Here is a 16,315-nt window from a genome sequence, read left to right as displayed (position 1 = left end):
GACGCAGGTGGAACGCTTTGGGCGGTAGGAGGAACGCGTGGCGATTTGGTGCGGTGTTGGGGTAATGCGGTGATATAGCGATATGGCAGTGCATAACGTAAAAGTAAATTTGCGGTTGTCGGAACGAAACAGTTCGTGGCCGCAGGTGAGCGAGCGAACGACCCGGCTGTTCGCTCGAGAGAGTCGATGATTCGTACGACGCGCGGACGCGGACACGCATCCGTTCCGTATTCCTGATCCATCCGGCCGTGGACTTGTACTTGTTTCGGCGTAGTGGAATTGCAATCTCGCAAAAGAGAACATTTTGGCAGTAGACCAGGCCGAGAAGAAGCGGAAGTATCGGGAAGAGAAGAGCACCGGGCTCGCAACAGACGAGCGGTGAACGCGCGCTTCGTTGCGCGACGATGCGCTGCGCCGGACTTCGCGCTCCCGCCGAGTCGACGATGAACCCGAAACGTCGAGGGACCGAGCTTGATCGCCGCATGTGATACCACGAACGCAACTCACAGGGGTGAGTACTCATTGTGATTGGACACAGAGGAACGAACGAGATACATAAAATGAATTAAAAATCGCTGATATCCTACATACGGCCTAGAAAGATGAGCATTGAACGTTTTAGCGGAGCGGATAAATTTGAAACAAATACATGAATAAGAATAATTTTTTGGAAATGATATAACGATTATAAACAGCATATAAGAGCAATTTAACAATAATTTTCTTTCAATTTAATAATAATAATTTAACAATGATTTTCTATTTAATGTGACTCTGATGAAAATAAAAACCAGAGCGCAAGTCAAATATAAGAGGAGAATAATAGAAACGAAGCTTAGACGAAAATTGAAACAACAAAACGTAAAAGAAGTATTTTCGCTTCTTTTTTTCGCTCCGTTTTCGTTCTCAATTTCGCCTCCTACAAGCTTCATTTACGCTCCTATTACTCTTCTCTTATATTCGATTTATGTTTCGATTTTTATTTTTGCTACCCAGATAACGCAAGACGTCTTTATGTCTTTTAGACATGCATGTTATCTGAGTATAATAGAGGAGCACAGCTATTTAAACGATTCGTTAAATAACTTTTTACGTATATCAGGAGCGTTGATGAGCTCGTTGAATTAATTATTGATAACGAAAACGTTCAGAAAGTTAGGTGACACACTTTGCGGTGTTCGTTCCTTCGCGAAAAGAGAAAGAGAGAGAGAGAGACATCGTTCGTATATATTTTACGCATCATTATGCTTATACAAACTTATGCAGGAAAGATCAATCGCTGAAATCGCGTCAGAGAAAGCATCACTCATCTTTTATGTAGGATTATAGGCTTTCTAATAAACTTTCGCATACATTCGCTCACGCATACGACGACTGGATATGAAGTGAAATAAGAAATTCGTAGTTTCATGAAGGGATGAGGCTTCATAAATAATAATGAATTCGATTGGACACTTAGTATGCATTGGTGCACATTAAAGCCATCGTACTAAATGGATTTAACCATGAAATCTTCTATACATTGTGCTGCTAAGTAAAATCTGTATTTTGTATAACTTGAAATATTTACATTTTACTTCTATACAGATTAATTACAACGACTTTAATATGTACTAATGCGTCTAATCAAATTGATGTTAGACTATCTTTTTCTTTCTTTTAAGAAAAAGTTAAAGTGTCCATCGTTTGACGCGAACATTAATATACATATGTTCCTAAATTATGTAGAATAAAAAGCTAGAAAATGAATTTTATATATAATAAATTTCAATATATGCTTCTACATTCTTCGCTGTGAAAGGAATTTGAAATCATTATAATTACTTTACGTTAATTTAAATAGATTACTAAAAATATACATGGAAACGAAGTCTATTGTGTTTAATTACTATTGTATTTGATACTTCACGCATTCATTTTTCTCGAGAGATAAAATCAAAATCGCAGAATTCCCCTTTGGAAGTTTCGTAAACGTCGTTATTAGTCGATTCCGTTTGCGAGCGAGAACCTTGACCAAAGCGATATTTTTTCAGTTACGGTGCCTGACGATATCAAAGGTATAAAAACCGTTGATAGACCTCCGATACTTCCTCGTGCTGCAATCGCGCTCAGAAAATTTGCGTGTGATACTAATCGCTCTGTTATAGTCACATTTTTCAATGCATCACTCTTTAAAGTATTAATAACGCATGAAAATTTAACAGACGTTTAAAGAAAAACGTCTACAAAAACTTAAAACATCTAAAAAGTCTCTCTCAAAGATGTTTTAGATTTTTGAAGTTTTTAAAATACATTCAGAAATGTTCTTAATTTTTTAGACTTTTTGAAAATTTAAGATATTTAAAAGTCATCTGAGACTTTTCCGGTACATACATACGCAGAATATCTATCCTTCTTCTACTTTCTTACAACGAAATATTTGATAAATGTGGATTCACAATTTTTTCTTGATGAAAATTAAAACATCGTTTACAAAAATTTTTGAATATTCAACGTCATATATTTTTATATTTAATTCTACAAATTAAATTTTTGTAATGTAAATTTTATTTGACTTTCTGAAGTTGTTGTGTCATGGAAAGTCCTTCTTTCTCGTTTGTGCTTAAGAATTATTGATACTTGACAGTGTTAAAAAAATCACACATTATTACATATATTTATACACATTTTTATCTTCTTAATTACTTACATGACAACATGATTGTCATTGTTTATATTGGAAATAATTGTCTAACGGTTCTGAAAAATTGATTTACGATTTCTATCTTGAGAAATCGACAAAGCAAATCATTTCTTCTTATGAAGTTTCTAATAAATATAATATTTTAAATTGTTGTTAATCATGTCGAAGAATTACATTATCTTGAATGAGGAAGTATTGCTCATTTTATAGTTAGTTAGTCACTAACAATGATAATTTAACGTTTTGGATAGCGTCGGTAAATAGCTTAGCATTCTTCGAGCTTAAACTCGAAATTACGCTCGTCTGCCTGTTACAAAGGCGCTCAAGGATTCCCAGGTGAACCACTCATTTCCTCGACTAATGCGAGGCAATGATTCATCAACGATCCATTTAAAAACACGGACGGTTATTCGCCACAACATTCTTTTGTTACGTGCAAGACAGTTTGAGCAATGAATCGCAATTAATTCGCGCGACAAGAGCGGTCTAATGGTAAAAACTTCACATTTTTTTTCTATGATGCATCTTTTGCATTAAAAAATTTGTTAGAAATGTTTTTAACTTGATAAAATTATGTTGAAGTATAAAAAAAGAAAAAAAAATGATTCACTTTTTAAATAAATTATTAATTGTTATTACAATTTACACAATAAAAATATTATTCTTCATCTCATATATATATATATATATAAATATATGATGTAATATATATATATATATATATATATATATATATATTACATCATATATTTTTTTTCTAGACTTTAACTTTTAGCTCTTTAGACATAATTAACCACAGAAATGGTTGACTTACATTCGAATTGTACATAAAAATTAAAAGTAACAAAATGTTATTTAACTCAAAGAATTACCGTTCCTTCTTTAACAACAGTGTACATGCATATATTATTGACGTGTCGGACGAACTTTTATTATAGTACACGATCAATTGTTTACTACTAATATTTATAACTCAATTCTAATACTAATTAATTATTATTGCTGATATAAGTACATAACTAGTCTTGTTATTCAGCTCATAAATATGCGTAAGAGTGCTACATTAAGATTACAAAGTACTCATTATAAAGTAAAATAGGATGTAAGTTTAGAATTTATAATCATACATGTTCATTATTATTTATAAGAAATTTAAAATACTTTGAAACTTAGTCTATCTACAGACATCATTCTAAACTGAAACGTACAATAGCGAGTAAAATTATGCTTTTTGTACTGTCATATCTTATCCAAATATTTTCATGATTGATTCTAATTGATTTTAATATTCTGTGAGAGATCGCAGAATATTAAAATCTGAACAATTCATTAAATAAGAATATTAGATAATAAACAGGTATTATTATTAATTTTTTTATACATACATTATATTAAGATACATATATGCATACGCAATAATTTTCTCATAATGAGATAACGGTATTGACCACGATCATTGTTTCATCATTATCAGCATTAAGTTTTCATGTTAATAATCATGTTTATAATTCTGTTAACAATACAATAAAATATAGCCAACTAAACCTAAATAAAATAGTAATTTGAACTGAACCTAACTCATTATAACGGTTCTGCAAAATATACATATAATATAATGAAATTTATATATATTAATTATATTATACATTCTATTAATTTGCATCAGCTCAGAAAAAATCTTATGTGTACATTAAAAAGAATTAAATTTTAATAAATATTTATTTGAATATTTCTAAGTAAATATTTACTAAATGTAAATATATATTTATTTGAAAATATCATCAATTTGTGATTTAACAATCATTTTTTATTGATATATTTTAAAATATTTATTTACTATAAGTTAATGCTTACTTAGTACTATTAAAAAATATACGTATTAAGATTTAATAAATTCTTTCGTCAGTATATTTGTCAGTTCGTTTGTTACGCAAATACATATGAGATAACCATTATAATAATTCTGACGTCAATTAAAATCTTATCAAGTCCGTACCACGGAAATGTGAATTGTTTTTTAAATACATATGTTTCATTTATCTTTGTGTTACGTATCACAATTTTAACTGCAAACAAATTAGTAACAATTTATTTTTCACCTACTTGTCTTTTTCTCTTTTACAAACGATATTATATTTGCATTTATATAATATAGCATTATCTAATATGATAGATAAGCAATAATAAGAACGGCGTTTATCCGATTCAACAAAGACATGGGTAATCGGAATATTTTTTAGTACGAAATTGATTACGTAAACGTCTTACCAGGTCTCTAAGATTCCGCGTTTTCTCGGACAGACGTGATATTCCACGTGATATTGTATTTTAGATTCTGAGAAACATTATTGCTTTATGTACATGAAACTGCACTGGATGATGTTATTCGCGTAATTCGAATAATTTCCCAACACGCTTGTCTTTTGACTTGTTATTGTATGCAGTATAAAATACTAGTTTCCGGTATCGCCATTCTTCCGCTTTGTGATAAGCTTGATATACGAACAAGCAGCGAGTCGTGAAATTAGAAATAGTTCTGATTTATTTCGCGCAACAACTTTTATTTGTATCATTCCGGATATATCGACGTATCGATTACATAATATATTGATTTATCTATGATAAAATATCAGAATGTTGTCCTAGGTCAGCTATAACTAGCAAGATTACATCCATAAGCGAAATTTTGTCGTAAAATTACATTTGATAATGAATTTTTACATAGAATTTTGCTAAAAAATTTAAAATTTTGCTGGATACAGACCTGAAAATAATTTTGTTTGAAACTCAAATTGATTGCTAGAAAAATCAAAATTTTTTGCAATATTATTATCAAAATAATGATGTTGAAAATTTAAAAAATGATAAGTAATTCTGCAAAAAATGTTGATTTTCTAGCAATCAATTTAAGTTTCTAACAAAATTATTTTTAAATCTCTATTCAGTAAAATTTTAAATATTTTAGCAATATATTTTCCAAATATATATTGATAATTCTTATGAATGTGATCTTGCCAGTTACAGCTGACAAAATAACATTCTGATATTACAGCTATCAATTTGAGTTTCTAACAAAATTATTTTTAGGTCTATATCCAGCAAAATTTTAGATCTTTTAGCAAAATTATTCTTTTGACAAATTATTCTTTCTGTACCTATAACTGTTAATCTTCATGACTTCGCAACTTTTATTGAAGCTTTTCTTTATATGTATAAAAGATAAATCGCGTGCCATGTATAGCCGCGTTTGCTTTACAATTATTCGAAATGAACTGAGCGTGACGATAAGCTTTTATATATAATACACAAAACACAAATACACATTGCTCAATTACAGACTATTACAATATTTTAAAATGCACGCCGATTATTTCGTTTAGTAGTTGTTAGAAAACTAGTTGTTAGAATATCAATGAAAACAGTACATTTTAAACAACTTTATAAATTTTTTAAATGTTTCTTTCATAATTTCCTTCTTGTTTTTAAGTTTTGGCATCATGTACTTTATTTATTAATTATACTTATATATAATCTATTAATCTATGTTATAGAATTCTTTAGAAAAGTTTTGTATGTTCCAATAATTACCCTATTATTTGCACAAAACGACATTCTTTTTAACTTCAATTATTTTTAACTCGTGACGCATATATTTGTATTATTTTTAGAACGATCAACTCTATTATTTTATGAATTTTCGCAAAGACATTTGCGAAATTTCGTCAATTATTCATCATTTATCATCGCTACTTTTTTGCCGTTTATTTTAGAAATCTGCATTTAAACAATACAAATGCCTATCTGAAAGAAAAGAGAACACAATAAATTTTCAGATCGTTATTCTCCTCTGCACTACTATAGAAGCTTCATTAACAAACTATTCTCTGTATTTTTCAATTCACTGGAATCGGATTCCAATTCATTTTCTAATCACTCCGTTATACAATATTATTGAAAGAGATTAAGTTTTTCATTTATCACTAAAAGTATTATACCTTAAGCTAAGAAACATTTATGTGATGAGGCACGATAAAGCAAAACAACATATATCTGTAATATATCTGTAAATATTTATATTAGAAGAAATTAGTTTCAATTAATTAGATTTATTTAATAATCAAAAATAAAATTTAATTACTTATAATATAGAATTCCTTAATTACGTGAAATTAGTGAACGTAAAATTCAAAAGAATCATAGATAAATGAGAATTGCGCATTGTTTAGAATAATTTAATGACAAAAAATTATTAAATTTTAAAAAATCGTAAAATATTAGCTTCAATTTTTCATTAAAAGCTTCGCGTCTTGCAGTAGCGAAGAAATCCTACCGTTTAAATAAATCCGAGCACGGAACGTAAATGAGAGGATACCTAATGTACATAAAATTAAAAATAGATGAATTGAGATTATCATAAAGATTATCAACGAACACGAGAGATCTAAGTCTAAAGCAAGAGGTGAAAAATTAACGGGATCACTACGCGTAATATAAATCAATCCGTTCATTTTTCCTTCAAGGTCGCTGTGGGAACGAGTTCCTGACAGGATGGAGTCTACCTGAGGAGGAGATTCTACATCGGTCTGCGCGTTTATATATCGGTTCATACATTCCATCCGAATTGCGCACTTCGTCTGTCACGTCGATCTTTCGTTGCACTATGTCCAATAAGTACAACATTAACGAGGAATACAACATGGAGAATCGTAGAGAGGTCACGTTGACCGGTTTCAGTAGTAACGCGATCGATGATGTTCTTCGTAGCAACAACAATGAGCCCAATACGTTGAATGGCAATCCAAGCAGCGCTCATGCCATCACCAAAGATGCGAAAATTGTTAATCTCGAAGGTGAGTCGCTATTGCTTTGTATTATTGTATCTTATTAATTAGGCTGCATATCTTTCTGGTACATACTGAAAGAATTTTATATCTTGTAAGAATATTTAAAAAATAAAATTCTACGTTGAAATGTTAAATTAAAAGATGAGACGACCGGTCTCTTCGTATTTTTGCACAGACTAGACGAGAGACACGGTGCAGTAATATTCCAGGCTCGCTTTTATCTATAATTATAAATTGAAGAAAATTTGAACTCATCAATGACTCGCGCGAATATACGCCGGTGCAGTGTGTTCAATGTATATGATAGTCACAATAGTGGACGAGAAAATAATTGGCGTGTGATTCAATGCGCGATATCAATCATGTCGCGCGCGCGACGGAGATGCAGGACGGCGCGGAAACATCGAACAAAAATTTGCAAAAATATATGCACCGTACACCGACCTTCACTTTCACGGTTGAACAGTCGTTTTTTTTAAATAGCGTTTTATAATATTCGCAATCGCGCGAAAAATTGTTTCAAGGCACGTTGCCTTCGTTTGCATCGCGCATGTGCATTTATGCACGCATATAGCGTCATGATTCTCTCGTTGCAAATTATTTCTTTTTTCTTAAATAAAAACATCTTAATTTTCATTTTCATTTTTATGACAACTACGGAATTATATGATATAGATTATTATAAACTACTTGCAATAAATTTCTATAAACTACTACTACAAATTTTTCTTGTTGCACAAAAGCTGAATACATTTGCAACAATTGCAGTTCGACAAATACGTTTGCAATTGAAATACTTAAATCTAATTAATTTATAATGAGATATTACTCCCTTAAAAAAAGATATATTCAATATATTGATTAACTATTCAGTAACTGATGATATCTCAGAAAGTTAATCAGGATATTGAAACACTTTTTCCTAAGGGATAAATAGAAGATATGTACATGGACAGTTTTGCTAAAGTATTTAAAAATGTATAGCTACAGATCTGAAAATAATTTTTTCTTGGACCATTAAAACAATTATCTAAGGCCGATATTTATATAGTCAGAAATTTTATATTTCAAATCGTTTTAAGTACAGTTTTGAGATGCCATGAGCCAATAGCACAGAGCAGTATTAACATCTTTACATTACTTAAGCCTTGAAATCTAGAGATACTGGTAATGTTTCGGCGCTAAGGTACGCGCAGCGACACTGCCGTGGCTATATTTTATAAGAACTGACTATGAATACCGACCTAAGATGTTTAAGCATAATAATACTGCTGCAAAAAGTTTTGACATTCTAGCAACTTAAGTGTTCTACATAATTCTTGAATATATTCAATTCTAACACTAAAAAAAGAGTCCAGTCGCATTAATTGAAGTTTCTGTTTGAAAATGAACAAATCAAAATTTTCTGATTGAATTTAATATAATTTTAGTTGATATAAAAAATTTTGATTGATATGATTAGAATCTGCTGGTTTATTCATTTTTAACTAGAAATTTTTCTCTTTAAACAAAATTATTTTTAAATTTATATCTAAATCTATATCTCTTAAATTTTTTAATACTTCAGCAAAACCGTCTTTTTGATACATGCAAAAGAATAGAACACTGCATGTATAGGAATTTACCCAAGTATCCATACTTCTTGCATATTGTCGCTTATAATTCCAGTGTCAGCACACAATGATTAATGTGCAAAAAGATAAATATTTCAAAACACAACAATTTTACAAGAAGTAACGTTCGTATTGTAGTAAAGTCTGCAAATGTAATAATTGGCGCTGTTATGTATCAACTCTTTTTAAAGCTTAAGTATTTCGATCAACGTACAAAACATTTTGCTTTTACATCTCAGTTGCGAGCATATCGTGCTCTAAATAAACCATTATCTTCTATTCTCTCTCGCACAGATCGCTATGTGACGCCGGTATTTACCTCACAAGAGTTACAAGTACTTCGTCCATACGATTGTTCGAGATATATTCAAACCACAAAAAATCCATTGATACCGATATTATCCGCAAGCAGTCGAAGGTGTAAAATGCAAAACAGCTCGTCTGTCTACTTTCTGACAGTCTTATAATAATGGAAAAGATAATAATAATAAATTTTAATTGAATTTAAATACACAAAAATCGAATATGCTACAAAATTTTATTCTTATTGTTACGCTTCGGTTAATGTTAATAAGCAGATATATATATAATAGATAATGAAATGCAGCCTCATCGAATATACAAGCTGCAATTAAATTCCGCATGGACGCAATCTGTCGTCCGATTCTAATTTTGATTAAAAAGCGTTAATTAATTATTATAATGACATAATGCACTGTTGCGGATACTCTAGGTTCGGCCTGTTAGTTCAGATCCTGCCGTTCCCACACTTCATTAGATTTTACCGCTGAAATCGCATTTACATTTTGCGCAATTACTAATACTTTCTGTTAATTGAAAATCAAATGTTGTGTTGATGAATTGCTACGCTTGTGTAAATTCCGAAGTAATATCAGCTACGATGCATAATCGATCGTAAGGTTTAATTTATTCTCAGAAAAATGTAACAAATGTGGAAATTGGTATCTCTCGTTCAGATACAATATAGCAGCAAAGTTAATATCCTTGAACCTTGTACATCATGATTCTCAAAGATGCAATCTGAAGAAAACATGGTTTGTTTCATATTTTGATTAAAATCGTATTAATTATGTTTATATCACCTGGTTTTTATTTCTAATATTGTCTGTATTGAGAAAAATATTTGAAATGTGAAAAAATATCTATATAATGACTTCAAAAAAAAGCTTCAAATTTTTTTAAGTCATAATTTTTTAATGGCTTTAGTAATAGTTTTATTTTTTTAATAGTATGAGCTATTTTATTATAATTTTGTAAGATATTTTATAACAAACACGTTAAAAAATATTTTTAATTAAATAATAACTTTTATTTGAAATATTTTTTACTAACTATATTATTTAAAAAATAATTGGATGCAACACGCTTAAAAAAAACACAGTATATATATATATAATATATATATATATATATATATATATATATATATATCACTTATATAATGTATTATCGTTCAATCGTTCTATTTATGAACTTGAAAAAAAATTTTGACTTTTTTGTATGCGATAAATCTTTATAAATATTTATATTTAAAAAATAATTGGATGCAACACACTTAAAAAAACACAGTATACATATATGTATATATCACTTATATAATGTATAATCGCTTGATCATTCTATTTATAACTTTTGCAAAAAAATTTTGACTTTTTTGTGCGCGATAAATCTTTATAAATATTTCTTTACTTTTAATACACGTTCTTTATATCGGTTATGTATTTTTGTCATCATTTTTATCACAAACAAATATTTATATAAGTGATTAAATTTGTTTGATCCTTTATATAAATTATTACACCAACGAGATTAATTTTTCTACTTTTAGTACCACAAAATTCTAACACGAGTGATCTATGCACTTCCGGAAAAAGGTGGCTCTATCGACGAGTTAGAAGCTCTTGCAAGCGGAAGTTGCTATTCAAGAGAATACCCATTTTAATGTGGTTGCCGAATTATCGGAAGGAATATGTAGTAAGCGATCTAGTAGCTGGTATCACCGTAGGCCTCACCGTCATACCGCAAGCCATAGCATACGCTAACGTCGCAGGATTACCGTTACAGGTAAATACAAAATAATATTAAGTAAAATTTTATCTGTGTCACTCAAGAATAATGCCTTAATTACAATAAAAAAGTTTATTATTAATTATAATGAAATATATGTAAATATCGAAACTTATACTGATAAGGCGCAAAACACGTGTCTTTTGATAAAAACCAAAATATCCATCAATTTAAAAGTTTATCAAGCGTGAGTATCATACTATATTTATATAGTATGATACTCACGCTTGATAAACTTTTTTAAATTGCTGGATATTTTGGTTTTTATCAAAAGACACGTGTGTTATCAAAAGACAAATATGAAACAGCGCGGCGGCTACAAAATTTAGTCGTTACGGTGGTCTTTTTTGTGTTCACTTTTTCAGAAGGTTGCCACACACATCAATTTATAAATATTTAAAATATATAAACATTGACTAAATCTAATATTTATCTATATACAAAAAAAAATTAAATTGGATGTCATATTGGATGAATTATTTTTATGTCTTGTCTTAAATATCTCTCTTTCTTCCTATTATTTTTTATTTTAGAAAAATATTACAAAATAATTTCACAATTTTATGAGAAAATATGATTTTCAACAAAATTTTTATAGCTTACAATTTTTAAGAAATATTATTAATATTAAAAAAATACTTTATTTGGACAGTATGGACTTTATTCGTCTTTCATGGCCTGTTTTGTGTATACAATTTTTGGCTCTTGGAAAGACGTGCCTGTCGGACCAACCGCAATCGCCGCGATTCTAACGAGAGAAACTTTACAAAAGGCTCATTTAGGACCTGATTTTGCTATTTTATTATGTTTCGTCTCAGGCTGCGTCTCCTTATTAATGGGCATTTTGCAATTGGGTAATATTATAAAGATTATAAAGAATAAAATTGATCTAATTTGAATTAATATAATTCGCATTTATGATTATTTCTAAATTAAGTTTTCATTAATAATGATATATTTAATATATTATAATATTTTATATAAATATTGTCATGATATATTTTAAATATATGGCTCATTAAATTATTTTTTACCTTTCGATAATATTAGGATTCTTACTGGATTTTATATCGGGGCCAGTATCTGTTGGTTTCACATCGGCGGCGTCGATTATCATCGCCACTAGCCAAGTAAAAGATATTCTTGGGCTCAAAGTTTCCGGTACCAAGTTTGTACAGGTCTGGCAAAGTATCTTCGAGCATATTGGAGAGACAAGGCGTTGGGATACCACTTTGGGAATTGTCTGCATAATCGTTCTTTTACTTCTCCGAGTAAGTGCAACACTATTGCATTTCATTATAGTTTAGCTTACCTATTGTTTCGGTACTTAAACAATCAATTCCAGACATGGCACATCTTTCTCAATTGTTCATAGCCTACAGATTTGAAATTAAGTTGAAATTAAGTACAGTTTAAAATGTGATTCCAATTTCTAATTTTGTTTTTAAAATTTTTGAAAACAATTAGTTTTACAAAAAATTGAAATTCAAGGTGTTGTATTTTCTACTTATTCCATTTTACAAAATTATATTTTTTTACAAAATCATTAGGATGGATGAATTCCTTAATAAATTAATCATAAATTAAATAATTTTTACTGTTTTTAAAAATTATATGCCATACATGTGCCAAAATATGAAACGTGATATTTATTATTTCGAAAATTGTTATTTGACATATATGGGAAGAGTACAGTTCGAAACATTTTTTTCTTTTTAAAAATATGTAATAATAAGAGAGGCTGAAGAATACAAGCAGATTTTTTCGTTTACACAGAAAGTAAAGGATTTGCCGGTGGTGCCAAAAAATACTAAAGTACCATCACGGCTTCAACAAGTTATCACGAAGTCGTTCTGGCTAATCTCTACTGCTAGAAACATCATCATAGTGATTCTCTGCGCGGTGATGTGCTGGCTCCTCGAAAAGCACCTAGGAGAATCGCCCGTTATTTTAACGGGCCATGTAAAGCAAGGACTACCGGAATTCCGGTTGCCACCTTTCGAAGCTCAGGTCGGAAATGAGACCTATACTTTCATCGACATGATTTCCGCTCTGGGCACTGGCTGTCTAGTCGTTCCCATGCTAAGTCTGCTAGAAACCATCTCTATCGCCAAAGTATTTTGTGAGTGCTCAGTTTATTAAAAGTAACATTCTTCTCAATATTACAAATTAAATCAGTGTTATTTTATTAATGATAATTAACTTAAATAATAAAACGATAATTAAAAAATCTACTTAATTAAAAAATTTACTTAAAAAATAAAATTAGAATTAATATATAAAACCTAGTTGAAAATATTGATCAAAATATCAAGTTAGCTTGGATTTTTTAAATTAATAAGAGATAAATCATGATATTCAGTAAAATAAATTAGATAATATATTAAGTCCAATATCATTTAAGGATAAGTAAATTAAAACATCCCTATATGTATTTTCTGTTTTCAAATAATTTTTTATTTAAAAAAATGATGCCTAAAAATAAATGTGTTTCTTACCTCCAAAATAATTGAATTGATGTTTCATAGCCGAGGGTAAGTCTGTAGACGCCACTCAGGAAATGTTGGCGTTGGGTGCATGTAACGTGGTATCATCGTTTGTATCATCAATGCCCGTGAGCGGCGGTCTCAGCCGAGGCGCGGTCAACCACTCGTCCGGAGTAAAGACGACGCTTGGTGGAGTCTACACCGGACTATTAGTGCTTATATCGTTGCAGTTCCTCACACCCTATTTGTATTACATACCCAAGGCTGCCCTGGCGGCCGTCATAATTGCCGCGGTTGTCTTTATGGTGGAGTTTCAAGTGGTAAAGCCAATGTGGCGAAGCAAAAGTACGCTTTCTCTTGTTTACCAAACATACCAAATACTACAAACAGCAAAAATGAAAGAGATTAGATCAATTAGAATTTATAAATAATTATAATTAAATAAATATATAAAATTATTTTAAAGGAGAATGTTAGAAAGATTCTTTCAAAGAAAATTCAAAGTGAATCAACATCCCAGCAAACGAGAATGGATTAAAATGGATTAAAATGGATAAAAATTTTTTTCTATCTGAATGCGTATTTAAAAAAAAAATAGCGAATATTTTTTTTGGATTTAATTGGATTCAATTGGATTCAATTAGATGCAATTGGATTGAAAAATTGCATTTCCTATTCAAAATTTTGAATTAAACAGTATTCACAATGCACAGAAAAAGCTAAATATTATTTTTTAGATTGAAAGGAGATATGTTCCATGCAATTCCTATAAATGAATAAAAATGCATTCAGAATTGAAAAACATTCATTTTAATATTCGTGAATTAATATTTCTAAAATCTGAATTTCAATTCATTTCAATTCATTTCAATCCATTGAATTGCTGAGATATTCATGGCGTTTTTCGTTAATTTTTGTGCGGTCATTATAGTTGGGTTTACATATTAGTTTCTAGAATCAAAATTATATTTATTAATTACTTCTTTTTTGTACTATTGTATCACATAATCACATTAAATTATTAATGAATAATTAATTAAATTATTAATGAGTAATTAATTTCATCGATAAATTTTAATCGACAATTAATTAAAGCAGCAAAATTGTTTTAATTAAACAAATTTCTATATACAAGTAATTTGTTTTCATAAAATCTTTTTTTTCTATACGTTAAGCAACGAGAATTAATAATTTTATTCATCATAAATATTATTTAATAAGAATTAAACAAAGAGTTTGGTCGAAGCCTTAATTAATTCATCTACTTGCATAACTTTTATTTTATATAATTTTTTTATCTTTTTTGATAAGATTATGTTATAAACTGTATTGTCATTTTCAGAAATTGATCTCATACCGGCCATAACCACGTTCCTATGTTGTCTTTTTATACGACTTGAACTGGGCATTGTAATTGGCATCGGTATAAATCTTTTGTTCCTACTTTATGCCTCGGCCAGACCAACGTTACGAGTTCATAAAGCTACGGTAAGTTTATAGCTTTGTATAATTAGCAAAAAAAATAATCAAGAGTAAAAATGTTAATTAAAAAATAGGTAAAAGGAATTTAAAGTGTATCTTTTGCAACACGATTGTATGTAATTTAAAAAATATATATATTAACATTACCTTTATTTCACTTATACAGAGTATCAGTGGTTGTGAATATCTTGTCATAACTCCAGACCGAAGTCTGGTGTTTCCAAGTGTTGAATATGTACGAGCCGTTATCAGCAAGCAAGGATTACGAGAGGGTACCGCCGTACCCGTTGTAATAGATTCTACGCATATCCAGGCTGCCGATTTCACTGCTGCAAGGGTAAATAAATATTATAGAAGAAAAATGAAATTTACTTAATTTCTATGAATTAAACACGACTTTCCTTTCTTTAGGGTATCAAAACTTTGATAGAGGATTTTACTAAACGGGGCCAACCATTAATTTTTCATAATTTGAAACCGAGCGTTATTGAAATCTTTAAAGGTGTAAAACCTTCAGGGCTCACGTGCAGCTCCAGTGAGCTCGAACTCAATGATCATCTTAAAGGTAAATCAATTTTTATAATGGATCTTCTCTATGTGTATAATACTTTCTAAACATAATATATTTTTATTTTAGAATATACAAATGTTTCAACCGAGACTCTCAATCGATATTAAATATATATTATGTGTACATTTTATATACATATATATATATATATATATATATATATACATATACATATATATAGATGGAGATGTAGACAATTTTCAACAAATTTCAATTTTTCTTACTTAGCACCAGTATTATAATGAGAATACTGTAGCGTTTTTGTTAAAAGCAGTATTATTGTCAAGCAAAAATGTTACTTCCGAATTTAGATAATTAAATATTTTGTATATATGTACGTATATATTTATAAGAACAAGCCATTATAAAATTAGCATGTATCTTGTAAATCTACGCGATATACACAATGTAATATTTTTGTACTTACGCAAAAGGCGGAAACTTATATATATTTCAATAAAAATATATATATAAAAATATATAAAAATATATATATTTTGAATTATTTTTACTCTTTTCTCCGAATTTACTCTTGAATTAGATAGGTA

At 29.5% G+C, this 16,315-nt stretch overlaps 1 protein-coding gene and 1 long non-coding RNA gene across 2 annotated transcripts; one reads left to right on the top strand and one right to left on the bottom strand.

Annotated features, from left to right (window-relative positions):
* Positions 1–281: 281 nt before the first annotated feature.
* Positions 282–16,247, top strand: LOC105145029 (sodium-independent sulfate anion transporter). The gene is made up of 11 exons (XM_011054331.2): positions 282–511; positions 7,204–7,533; positions 10,990–11,225; positions 11,881–12,082; positions 12,279–12,499; positions 13,005–13,350; positions 13,757–14,059; positions 15,057–15,202; positions 15,363–15,533; positions 15,608–15,761; positions 15,834–16,247. The coding sequence occupies exons 2-11, from the start codon at positions 7,344–7,346 to the stop codon at positions 15,872–15,874; spliced, it is 2,010 nt and encodes a 669-aa protein (XP_011052633.1). The 5' UTR covers positions 282–511; positions 7,204–7,343; the 3' UTR covers positions 15,875–16,247.
* Positions 12,708–15,467, bottom strand: LOC147907209 (uncharacterized). Its single transcript, XR_015547547.1, has 3 exons — positions 15,344–15,467; positions 13,727–14,094; positions 12,708–13,332 (listed from the first exon to the last, which is right to left on the bottom strand). It is a non-coding gene; the product is annotated as an uncharacterized LOC147907209 (long non-coding RNA).
* Positions 16,248–16,315: the final 68 nt, after the last annotated feature.

The sequence above is a fragment of the Acromyrmex echinatior genome, chromosome 15, assembly GCF_024713525.1.
Source record: "Acromyrmex echinatior isolate Ae372 chromosome 15, ASM2471352v2, whole genome shotgun sequence".
Taxonomy (NCBI): Eukaryota; Metazoa; Arthropoda; class Insecta; order Hymenoptera; family Formicidae; genus Acromyrmex; species Acromyrmex echinatior.
Note: the sequence above shows the minus strand (reverse complement) of the source record. Positions and strands in the feature narration are given on the sequence as shown.